Below are 13,185 nucleotides of genomic sequence, written 5' to 3'. Positions count from 1 at the left end.
TTTGACTCCAGAATGTGTGGTATAAATGTATGACCAATCTTTTCGGGACACCTTGTATATCTAGATAACAACAATTATTTATTGATTATATTATAAATGGGCGTGGTATTTTCTCCAGAAATTTATAATATTCACTTACTAATTTATTGCGATACGCTAGATCTGCATTGTCAACGCAAATTTATTAAATAAAGACAAAAAATTTATGAACCGGAACTAATAGCGGTTTGAGATCATAGCCGTAGGCAGAATCGTGATTGGTAAATGTTTATTTCTTTTTACTTCGATTTCAGAAAGAGGTGAATGTATTCCTCACAGGACAGACGACGCATTTTTGCTACGATTTCTTAGAGCGAGACAGTTTGTAATAGGCAGAGCACACAGACTGGTAAGTTATTTTATCGCCAACGCAACCGTCCCTAAAGTAATTCATTATTGTACTCATTTGTCCTCATTTGCGGCAGTAAAGTAACACTTTATTGTACTGAAAGAAGAATTTTACTTTACCTGCCGCGATTAATCAAATTAACCGAGATTGAATGTATGTGGTCGATGGCAGTAATCGAATGGCGAGAATTTGAGTGAACTTAAAATTTATTTACTTAAATTATTAAAAATATTGTACACAATTGGCGATATTATCAGTAGTAATTGCACAAGAGCTCTGAAATTATTGAATTTTTCCCGAGTGACACTTTGACAGTTTTTAAAATTATGTCAAAGTGTCACGAGAGCAAAAATTCTATATTAATTTCAGAGGTCGAGTGCAATCTGTTGCGATTATTTCATGAATAAAACTGTGCAATTCTGGTTTTAATAAATTTTATTTGTAGTAAGTTGACGTCATAATTAAAGCCTCTTCCCTATCGATATTTCCTTTAATACCCTTCCACCTTCAGGGCCATTGGGAAATCCTCATCTGCTCCATCTACTGTTGATCTCCGTCTGTAATCCTAGACAAATAACCCTCACAGATTGCTATTAGCCAGGCCAGCTGAACTCTGATTTTTATACAGATGTTACTCCTCTATTCTTCCTCTTTTGGCTGTATCGTATAGCTACCCAGTTCACCACACAACGGACAAAGGCAGAGTTTCTTTGAATTAAAAAAAGTTGAATAGGTATATTTTAGTTTTTTACATGATTTATTTATGATATTCAATAACCGTCTGTTCGTCTGCATTTTAGTTTGTTAATTACTATGACTTTAAAGAAAACAACCCAGAATTCTTTAAAGATGTCAGTTTGAAGCATATGCTTAAAATGGGAGACGACAGTATCATTACAGTTCCCCCATACAGAGAACAAAATGGTAGAAGGATTTTACTATACAGGTGGGGTAAGTTGCTTACTGATTTCATTTTATTTTAGTTGTTTTTAACTTCAAATAGAAAGCAAACATGGTAAGGCAATAGTTGATTGCGACAGATACAGAGGGGCAGATACCAACAATGACCATACACCAGTAATATCTAAATTAAAACGAGGATTACCAATAATTCCAAAACCTGTTACAGACAGGTTAAATCACCAATTAGAACATCTTCAAGAGAAGCAGGCAATAAGCTGACTAGAGGAAGAGATAACTAAAAGGTTGGAGAATTCAGCAGACCAAGCAGCAAATAGAAGAATGGCAGGCTCTGTAGACAGTCATGTAAGAAGAACCAGAAAAATGTATAGTCAGAGTGCCTATAAAGAAACGTCAAGACTAGTTCGATGAAGAATGCTTCGGCAAGAGGAAAGAGCAAAAGTACAAAGAAGCAGAGGATATCCAAAATACGATCTAAAACTACCTGGCTAGAATAAGAGAAGTTAAAAGAATTGGCAGAAAGAAAAAATAGAACAGTTAGAAAAGCAGTTGACGTAGAAGAAGTCTAGAGAAACAAAAATTTAAAAAATGTCTAGCAAAAAGAGAAACGAAAACTAATAATACAAAGTATTTCAGAAACAAAGAACATTTAGTTCTGTGTTCTAGTTTTTCTACAGAAAAATTAAACAGATGGGAAGAATACTTCGAAGATCTGTTAAATGCAGACCAACAAGAGGAAATAGAGGAAAATGAAAATTGGTCAGAAGGTAAAAAGGGGATGTGTGAGGACAAAATATTATCTCGGCTAAGATGTTTGAGGAAGGCGGCAAAAAACTTAAAGAAAGAAAAAAATTCCTATATAAAAATAACCTTTTCGGTCTACATCACATAACGTTTTCGGAATGAAAATTTCCATCTTCAGTGTTACTACAAACTATACAGGATAAAAGCTACTAAATATATTAGTCCAGGAATCAAAGCTTTTTACCTCGCAATTTTTACAGAATGGATCGATTTGCTTGAAAATTTTAGAATAAGTGGTGGGTACTACAAGGATCAAAATCTATATGATGCAGAAAGGCTCTTTTACCACTGGGGTGGTTGCCACCCCATCTCTGGGGTGAACATTTTTTATTATATTTTGACCGCAAAAGTTGATAAAAATATTGATTCTAAGCAAAAAATGTTCTATACATTTTTTTGATTAAATTAATAGTTTTCGATTTATTAGCTATCGACAGTGTTAGTTTTATATCGAAAAAATCAATGTTTTTCGATTATACTTTTACGATTCACTCAATTTTTGCCGTAGAAAAAAAATTTTCAAACCTAGTTCTTGGGAATTAAATAATAACCTACAATTTCATATTTAAACATTTTTTCGTATCTCTGATGCTAATTTTTCTATTCTAAAGAAAATGGCATTTTTTACCAAACTACAAAAATTCGTTATTCGCTTTTAGCTCCAGTTTTTTTAAAACTAATCATTCTAAGCCAGTCAAAATAAAGAAGAATGAATAAGGCCAATGACTAAAAACACCGCTAACTTACATTATTATGCTTCCAATTGGATTTCTCCTTACTTTTTCAAAAAAAAATATATTGATTTTTTAACCGTAACTTTTTATTTTTTATCTTAGAAAGTTTGGTAAAAAAGAATTTTGTAGGATTTTACAATATCTATAAGACTATTAATATTAAATCTGTTTAGAATCCTCAGTCGCAAAGAGAGGTGTCTTTGAAAGGGTGGTTTTTGCATGTTATTACAAGTTTAAATTGTCAATAGCTCACTTAATTTTTAGCGTAGAAAAATTTTGGCAAACCAACTTCTTAGGAATTAAATAAGATACAATTTCATATTTAAACATGTTTTCGTATCTCTGATGCTAATCTTTCTATTCTAAAGAAAAAGCCATTTTTTTCCAAACTACAAAAGAAAGAAGACCAAATAAGGTCAATGAATAATTTTAATTAGGGTGGTGATTAGGAGGTTGCTTCCGAGCACTTTTTCGCTGAAAAAAATAGGGACTGACATTATTTTCATTATAAGTCACTTAATTTTTGAGCTAGAGACTTTTTTATTTCTGAAGATAGATATTTTTAAATACTTTAAATTAGTCTGAACAAGTTATCCTCGAAAAATGCATAGTTTTTCCGTATTTTCATTTTGAAACTACAATATTTAACATTTGACGAAGAAGAGCTAACATATAATAAAGTATATCTCGATTACTATTGGTCTTAAAGAAAATTAAAAACGGCGAATTTGATTATTTTTTTAAAAGGTACATTTTTGTTAAGTAAAGTTGTTTTGATAAAACGAAAACTTTTAGAGTTATTAGCAGAAAACTTATTAAAAACATTGGTTTTTTCGATATAAAACTAAAACTTTCGATAGCGAATAAATCGAAAACTATTAATTTTATCAAAAAAGTGTATAGAACGTTTTTTGCTTTGCGTTCAAAATATAATAAAAAATTTCCACCCCCGAGATGGGGTGGCAACCACCCCCATAGTAAAACCGCCTTTCGGCATCATATAGATTTTGATCCTTGGACTATCCATTACTTATTCTCAAATTTTCAAGCAAATCGATCCATTCTGTAAAAATTGCGAGGTTTTGTCCTATTTTAAGCTTCATTACTTGGAAATGAAGTACCTAAGAAGAGCGAGAGGAGTTACAAGACTTGACAGGGTAAGAAATGAGTAGATAACGGAGGATCTGGAGGTGGAATCAATCTTAGAATTCATAGAAAAAAGACAAATCAGCTGGTGGGGACATTTACAAAGAATAGACGATAGAAGACCGGTAAAAATTATTTGGGAAGCGAAAGTAAATATCAAGAGGAAGAGAGGAAGAACAAGAGAAACATGGGACCAAGCTATTGGAAAAGTTCTACAAAAGAGAGGCAAATCCTGGAAAGAAGCAAAAGTATTGGCACAAAATAGAAGTCAGTGGCGTAAATTTGTACAAAATATCTAAGTTACTATTGTAATCCCGACACCAATAGGTAGAAGGGAATTTGATTATATATATTTGATTATATTATATATACTTACTTGGACTATATGGGTGAAAAGTCTTTAAATGCTATAAAAATTGTTATTATATTACATTGCTGCTGATAATATTAAAGAATGTTTAAAAAGGTGATTTACGTCATAACAACGTAAAGCTCTCAACTAGGGGGTTGCTGGCCCGGAGAGCACCTCTCTAAACGGACCTTAGGTTAGCAACTGGTGCCCATCAAAATGGGTATCCTCTATTTTATCAAGTGGTTAATAATACGATTATCTTATTATTTTAGGTAATTGGGATCCAGCTAAATTTTCTTCAGACGAAATTTTTGCAGCGACTATGTTAGTATTAGAACTGGCTATACTTGAACAAAGGGCTCAAATTCTAGGCGGAATCGGCATGTGGGACCTCGGCGGTCTCTCCTTAAAACAAGCATGGCACATGACGCCATCTGTAGCCAGCAAAGTTGTACAAGTAATGGTGGTAAGTAATTTTTTACTATTAGTAATAGAATTTGATTTCCGTTGATTCTAAAATTTTGTTTTAAACAACTAACAAATCTGTTCCCGCTAGTCCTTGTTTCCCCTAGTTATTCTATAACAGGTGCCATATAAAAACACCAGGTGCTGCAATGGAGTTGCTCATTGGCATCACCCCTCTAGACATAAGAGGTGATGCTCGTGACAATAATGCGATTTCCCTCAGTTAGTGCGAACCTTTATAGGAATGGGACCATTGAGATGTCGATTCTGGCGAGGAGAGCTAGATGCGCTACTCTTGCTACAGGCAGGTTGTGACTCAATCAAACCTAAGTTTGTTGTCAACAAAACATACAAAATCGAAACAAGACAGCAAGTCAAACGTGGCTAATGCGTATTGCATATACGCCGATGGCTCCAAAATGGAAGAAAACTCAAAATATACTTCAGATCACTGAATCTAAGAACAAAGTGGGGTATGGAAAAAAACGCCATCGCAGTTCAGACAGAATTGGCTGGTATTTCCATAGCCGCAAAAGAGATAACTCGAAAGGTATGACCGAGAAAACCATAAAAATCTGCACGGACAGCAGACAAGCGCCACTAACCTCGGGTTAGCAATGGAGTGTCTTAAGTCAAACTCAAACTTTGGATGGTAATAACTTCATCCTGAGGTGGGTTGAGGGACGCAATGGGGTGAAGGCAACCGCATTGCTGACCAACTAACTAGGAAGGCGACAGGTCTAAGTCTCTTAGGACCTAGTGATCTTTTGGCTATTCAACTATCACAATCGCGAAAATTTTCAAATGTCATACCCACACGCAAGCCGTGAAAATATGGGAAGAGGAGAATGGGTATAGACTTGTCAGGGTAACATTAAGGAATCTTGAAAAGTCAGCATCAAATAAGTACTTACGAATGGCAAGGAAAAACCTACGCTTGACTGTTGGTTTTTTAACTGGTCATTGTCAGCTAACCAAACACCTCAACACTGGGGCTAGTAGACCCACCTCTTTGCAGGAAGTGTGAAGTAGACGACACTAAATTGTCGAGCATGTCCTATGTGAATGTCTGGAGTTATTGTCAATACGCCCACACCAGACGACTTACACCTGTTCACATAAGAGAGATGTAACTGATAACTTGTCCACATTCCTGGAAATGGCAGGATGGACAATGAGCTAAGAACGACAACCTCCACGGAGGATGCACAATGGGTCAATTGTGGCCTAAGTGCTGTACGACTTGACTCACCCTTCCTTCTCTACAGATATAGATACCTGGTATGTCCATATTATTTGTTACGAGTGCCTTAGTGATATCTCATCGCTCCTACAATGTTCTTATGTTCGTCTACATAAGGTGCGCCCTCTTTTTGTTTTTTTTTCAGCTCTCGTAACAATTCTTTTTTTCCGGGGTTGGGTTGTTAGCTCTACGCTCAACCCCCAGACTTGGAGGACCATTTGAGAGTTTTAAAAAGATTTTTTTAAATATTAAAAACGTCCCGATAATAATGGAAAATAAAAATATGTCCTACTAATATGCTATAATAGTTTGCCCATCAAACCATCACAAATTAAAAAATTGTTATAAAACTATCATAATCATTATGTTAATGATCCATCGCTTAGCAAACTGTATACATAATATCAAAAATTTGTTATTAAAAAATCTAAAACAATTGATTACATAATATAGTTCAAACCACTTTCTCATGAGAGTAAATTATGTAAAAAAGTTTTCGAATCTATCTATGAGGAAGCGATTCGTGAGAGTCAAGTACCGTTCAACCGAATACGGCACAAGAATTTTATAAAATACCGACGTTGCCACTTTCCCTCATTCATCGTTTGTTCCGCGGTTTTATTAATGTTGCATTGATCTGTTTAAAATGGCAAAATTTTAATACTATTAATAGGGAAGTGCACAGTGCATATAGATTTTCACTTCGGAAAAAATCAAACAAGATAGAACTTTTTGTAATTTCATTAAGAAATAAATATTTAATAAACAACATAAATATCAAAAAGTTCTACTCGAGAAGTGGGTGCTTCATTTTTTATTAAACAAAAGAACTGCTTTATTAGATGTTTTTTTAAATAACTCCGAACATATAAACTTTAGAAAAAAACTGACTTGACCATTGCAAAATTCAGAAAATTTTACAAAAAAACCTTGTATAAAGATTTTTGTAAAATTAAATCTGTAGCTTCTATAATTTTTATTTTTAACGCTAAAGTCACCCTTCTCACAAACATTGGCGCACTGTAAACTAGCGTACGGCAAACTGCACGGTTGAGTTATTTTAATGTAATTCTTTAACTAATCGATCAAATGAAATTTTACAAATTGGACATGAAAGAAGAATAAAGAAACTATCTTATGGTTATAATAAAAAGAAATAAAATGTATGGGCATAAGTACGGTGTGGGCTGAAATTGAGACTTACATGAATTTTGTTTAAAAATGATTTGAAAATGTGTAACTAATACAATTTTGCTTATAAAACTCTAAATTTTGCACAACTTACCTTTCAAACATCTTACTAAACAATGTTTTAGTCAAAAAAATCTCAAAAATTTAATTCAAATGATACGACTTCTAAAAAAATGTAATTTTTGAAAATTTCATAGTTTTACAGAATTAACACCACTTTAAGACGGCATTACTCAAGTTTGAACAGATCTATTACAGTTTTGTAGGTGTTTTTTTTTTAAGATTAGGATGTAGTCTTTAAAACGCACTGAATTATTTTACTTTAGAAATAAAATAAACTATTTCTTTTTAAGAAAATTAAGAAGGATAACAAAAATATAATACAAACACCGAAAATTACCAGCTAAAAAAATTTTTATACAAAGTGATCAAAGCTTTTTTCTGTAAAACTTACCTAAATACATTTAATAATAAGCTTCAACAATAATAAATGTACAACAAAAAAATTTTTTTACTTCTTACAGTATGTCTGCGTAACTTGGAACCTATTGATATCTTTTTTATTGTCAGTCTTACGAAAAAAGTTATTCCTTATAAAATACTCTGCATCGTATATAATCTAAGATGCAACCATCAAATATAAAATTTTATTATGTCAAAAAATATGAATTTCACTCAAGAGTAAAGTACCTTTATAATTCACAATATCGAAAATTGTTATTAAAAAAAGTTGTTTGGAATTAAAACATATGTTTCAGTGTTCAATAACATCCTTCTAATTAAAATATTGTGAATAATAAAGGCACTTAACTTAAGAAAAATGCATATTACTTACATACCTCGTATAAAACTAAAAAAGTTTGATATCTGATGGTTGTATCTTAGATTCTAGACCAGGTAGAGCATTTTATGAAGAATAACTTTTTTTCGTAAAATTGATAATAAAAAAGTTTTCCCTGTGGTACCTAGCTACGCAAACATACTGTATAAGAGCTTCTGTATAAGAATTTGCAAATTGTAATGCCATATTCGGATTCAGCATAACCAAAAACAAAATAGAAACATATTTGATCAAAGTAAAATGATGAATTCAACGATATTTTCAAAATTATTTATACAAAACAATTGTTATTGTTTAAACAATTAATAAACAATTAGCGGCAAAATCTGCGAGTAGAGCTTTTTACTATAACATGTATATAAACTAACAAAAAAGGTTTTAGAAAAATATAAGCTTGTTTGAATTTTTTCGAAACAATGCATATTTTCGTTCTAATTGCACTCCACTATAAGTAAAAATACAAAAAGGTATTGGCAAATTTTACGTAAATGCAAAATGCTATTAAATGTTATTCGAAAAGAGGTAATTTATTTTTTAGTCTACTTCTTTTTCCTTCTCTATAATAAAGAAAATTGCATTTTTTTAATCTTTGTTGGTTAGTTCATGCTGTGCTCTCCTTCTTCTTTTTAACCCGGCATGGGTTTGCAAGGCGTCAACTGCCACGTGGGGTGCTCACAGCAGCCCTTAAAAATTTTCTGTGATCTACTTGTTTATAAATAAATTAATGTGTTGAGTTACACAAGAATATAAAAAAAAACATGTTTTATTAACTTATTAGCTACTAATATATTATAAAAGTTAAAGAATAAAGTTAAAAAGGTGTTATAAGCAAATTAGCAGGTACCAACCCATAATAAATGAAGTGAAGTAAAATATCTAAAAAAATTAAGATTTTTTGAGTATAGAGACTATATTAATAATTTAACTCAGTTATTACAATTAAAAATGTAAATCTGACCTGTTTATCAAAAATACAAAAAAAATTAAAACTTAACCTGCCAGATGATGACACCCCAATTCGACTTCAGAGCTACAAGTTTAGAATGACACTAAATAACCACTTCAAACGCAAACAGATATATGCTGTATAATATTATAGAAAGCTACTATGACGCCCAGCACGGCTAATAAACTGGAAACCCCAAATATTTGATGAAAATGTGTTATGGGGTGCTGGTAGCACCCCACGTGGCAGGTGCCGGATTAAGTGGACATCATAGTACCTCCAGTAAGTTTTCGTCTTCCCACTGATCGACTTCGCAATCTTCGCATTGAATGTATGATCGTTTTATTCTGCTCTTCTCTTTCTTGCACAGTTCTTGATATCCTGAAGTGAAGTAAAATATCTAAAAAAATTAAGATTTTTTGAGTATAGAGACTATATTAATAATTTAACTCAGTTATTACAATTAAAAATGTAAATCTGACCTGTTTATCAAAAATACAAAAAAAATTAAAACTTAAACTGCCAGATGATGACACCCCAATTCGACTTCAGAGCTACAAGTTTAGAATGACACTAAATAACCACTTCAAACGCAAACAGATCTAAGCTATATAATATTATAGAAAGCTACTATGACGCCCAGCACGGCTAATAAACTGGAAACCCCAAATATTTGATGAAAATGTGTTATGGGGTGCTGGTAGCACCCCACGTGGCAGGTGCCGGGTTAAGTGGACATCATAGTGCCTCCAGTAAGTTTTCGTCTTCCCACTGATCGACTTCGCAATCTTCGCATTGAAGGTATGATCGTTTTATTCTGCTCTTCTATTCTAGCTCTGGCTCTTGGTTTGATCAATTTTTCTGAGGGTTTTCATCTCTGCTGTTTCTAGTCTACTTTTTATTTTCTCTGTGTCGGGTCGTGCTTCTTCCGCGTATGTCAATATTGATCTGATGATCGTCTTGTAAATTTTGCCTTTCATTTCTATCCAGAGCTTTTTATTTCTCCATATTGTTTCATTCGGGCATCCTGCTGGTCTGTTGGGTCTATTCACTTGATTTTCCACTTTGTCACTAGCTTTCCGTAGCTAGATGGTGTGATACCTAGATATTTATACTCCATGACTTGTTCTATTATCTGACCCTTCAGCTCCAATTTACATCTTATAAGATGTAGATAAGATAGCAGATTTGCTATTATATATTATCATGCATCTTTTTTGGGGAAATTAACATGTAAAATTTTTTGACGGTTATATTAAATTGGTAAAGCATACATTGTAAGGTGCAGAAGATTGTAAATCATCTTCAGTTTGAGAGATTATTCGCGTCGTCTGCGTAGCAGATTATTTTAAGTTGTTTTTCTTCTATTTGGTATTTTTGTTTCTTCTTACTTTTTGATTATTTTATCCATGATCAGACTGAACAATAGAAGGCTCAGTGAATTTTCCTCCTTATTCCATTTCCAGCTTCAATTGAAACAGTTAGTTCTTCTACTTTTACTTTTATCGTGTTGTTCTGGTATTTAGATATTTTCGATCGTTTTGATTATTCCTAGAGGTATCTACATACAGGGTGGGGCATTATTATGACAAAGTCCAATTACTCGTTTGTCGTAAGAGATACGAAAAAAAGTTATTTGGTAAAAGTTGGGGAACTGATAGGACCATAATTTAAAAATATTTTTAAATATACAGGGGCGTGCGTATTGACAGGGTGACACAAATTTATGTTTTTTAAATGGAACACCCTGTATATTTTTACATTTTTCGATTCTCCTCAATGTTTCCATTCTTAAAATATATAGTTTTGTAATATTATACATATATACATATAATTATATGCATATATATATACATATAATTACGTTTTCTTGTTAATTTCGTAGCAATATTTACACCCTGTAGAATTGTAGTAATTTGATATCAAAATTTTATTTTTAGTTCACACGATTTTAAATATAGTCTACTATTGTTAAACATTAACAGTATAACGAAATGTTCAATTTTAGTATAAAGGGTTGGTCGAAAGTCGGAATGAGTATTTTCTTAGTTTTCTTAAATAGAACACCCTGTATTTTAGTATTGTAATTAAATGATATTTTATAATACTTTTTTATTTCTTAAGCATTCCCTATACCTAAGTGCTTTAATTTGTAAGTTATTCGTGATTCTTTGAGCCAAACATTAATTACAAGAAAAATTACTTGAAATTTTATTAGGTGGCAGTGAAAATATTCAATCAAAAATAATTTTTCGAAGAAAAAATCGTAATCTAGCCTGATCCTTAATTTATTAATATTGGATGAGATATCCAAATAAATTCGCAGGTAAGATTGTTATTGCGCAAAATATTAATAAAAACATAAAATATCCTACCTAGTCGGCTATGACACTAAATTTCCTTAAAAATTTGACATTATACTCTTTTTATAGTTCCAGTTGCTTTGTTACTATTACTAATATGAATTTTTCTAATGAGGAACTGATTGATAAGATTTTTGTGCTAGTGGAGTATAACAAAAATGTGCTACTACGAGTAGCAATAAGAATTTTTCATCAGAAATTCCCTGATAGACTACAACTAAGAAGAGAAACGTTTAAAAATATACTAGAACGGTTTCAACGGACTGGCCACTTAGATTATGATAAATCTGATCGAGCAAAAACTATTGTAAGTGAAGAAAACAGGAATTAAATGTAATATTTAGTGTCACTGAGGATATGCATATTAGTACAACCGTTCTTACAATCTAAGTATCTAGTCTGTTGAAACCGTTTTAGTATACTTTCAAAAGTTTCTCTTTTTGATTAAAATCCACGAGGAAAATAAACTTCCTGTAGCTGGCTGTATACCATAAATCACAAAAATACCAAGTTTCTTGTAAAAGGTATATATTAAAATACCCTAAATAAGGGTCACAATACAAAACGTTTTCGGATTAAGGAATCCATCATCAGTGTTTAAAAGCCCTAAAATTAAGTATAACCTAATTAAATGAGATAAAAGTTAAAATTGACAGAGGTTTTCAAGAACAAGAGGCCATACTTACAAAATTTGCATGCCTGAGCCACCAAAATGTATAGGGTAAAAACCCTTTAAATGTAAATAATAAAGATATTTTACATATTATGTAATAATATGGATAAATGTAAATAATAAAGATATTTTACATATTATGTAATAATATGTAAAATATCTTTATTATTTACATTTAAAGGGGTTTTACCCTATACATTTTGTGCTAGTGGAGTATAACAAAAATGTGCTACTACGAGTAGCAATAAGAATTTTTCATCAGAAATTCCCTGATAGACGACAACTCAGAAGAGAAACGTTTAAAAATATACTAGAACGGTTTCAACGGACTGGACACTTAGATTATGATAAATCTGATATTATGTAATAATATGTAAAATATCTTTATTATTTACATTTAAAGGGTTTTTACCCTATACATTTTGGTGGCTCAGGCATGCAAATTTTGTAAGTATGGCCTCTTGTTCTTGAAAACCTCTGTCAATTTTAACTTTTATCTCATTTAATTAGGTTATACTTAATTTTAGGGCTTTTAAACACTGATGATGGATTCCTTAATCCGAAAACGTTTTGTATTGTGACCCTTATTTAGGGTATTTTAATATATACCTTTTACAAGAAACTTGGTATTTTTTTTCTCTTTTTGGTTGTCGTCTATCAGGGATTTGCTGATAATAATTTCTTATTTCAAGTAGCTCATTTTTGTTATACTCTCCTAGCACAAGGCCATTTTAATCAGTTCCTCATTAGAAAAATTAATATTAGTAAAGGTAACAAATCAACTGGAACTATATAAATAGTATAATGTCAAATGTTTAAGCAAATTTTGTATCGTAAGGGAGAAATTTGTATGTTTGATTAATATTTCCAAAAAGCACCAACAACTTTAACTACGAATGTATTTGGATATCTCATCCAATATTAATAAATTAAAGATCAGGCTAGATTATTATGTATTTTTTTTCGAAAAATTATTTTTGATTGGATATTTTCACGACCATCTAATAAAATTTCACGTAATTTTTGTTGCAATTAATGTTTGGCTTAAATAATCACGAATAACTTACAAATTAAAGCACTTATATATAGGGAATGCTTAAGAAATCAAAAAGTACCAT

At 31.7% G+C, this 13,185-nt stretch overlaps 1 protein-coding gene across 3 annotated transcripts in view; it reads left to right on the top strand.

Moving 5' to 3' along the window:
- The window catches only part of LOC114324368 (clavesin-1-like), a 70,385-nt gene that overhangs the window by 46,886 nt on the left and 10,314 nt on the right, over nucleotides 1-13,185 (top strand). For all 3 annotated transcript variants that reach the window (XM_028272184.2, XM_050646279.1, XM_050646278.1), the window contains exons 3-5: nucleotides 294-388; nucleotides 1,189-1,339; nucleotides 4,618-4,811. In XM_028272184.2, the coding sequence (XP_028127985.1) occupies nucleotides 294-388; nucleotides 1,189-1,339; nucleotides 4,618-4,811 (440 nt within the window). The remainder of the gene's footprint in view (nucleotides 1-293; nucleotides 389-1,188; nucleotides 1,340-4,617; nucleotides 4,812-13,185) is intronic.

This window comes from Diabrotica virgifera, chromosome 3, assembly GCF_917563875.1.
Source record: "Diabrotica virgifera virgifera chromosome 3, PGI_DIABVI_V3a".
Classification (NCBI taxonomy): domain Eukaryota; kingdom Metazoa; phylum Arthropoda; class Insecta; order Coleoptera; family Chrysomelidae; genus Diabrotica; species Diabrotica virgifera.
Note: the sequence above shows the minus strand (reverse complement) of the source record. Positions and strands in the feature narration are given on the sequence as shown.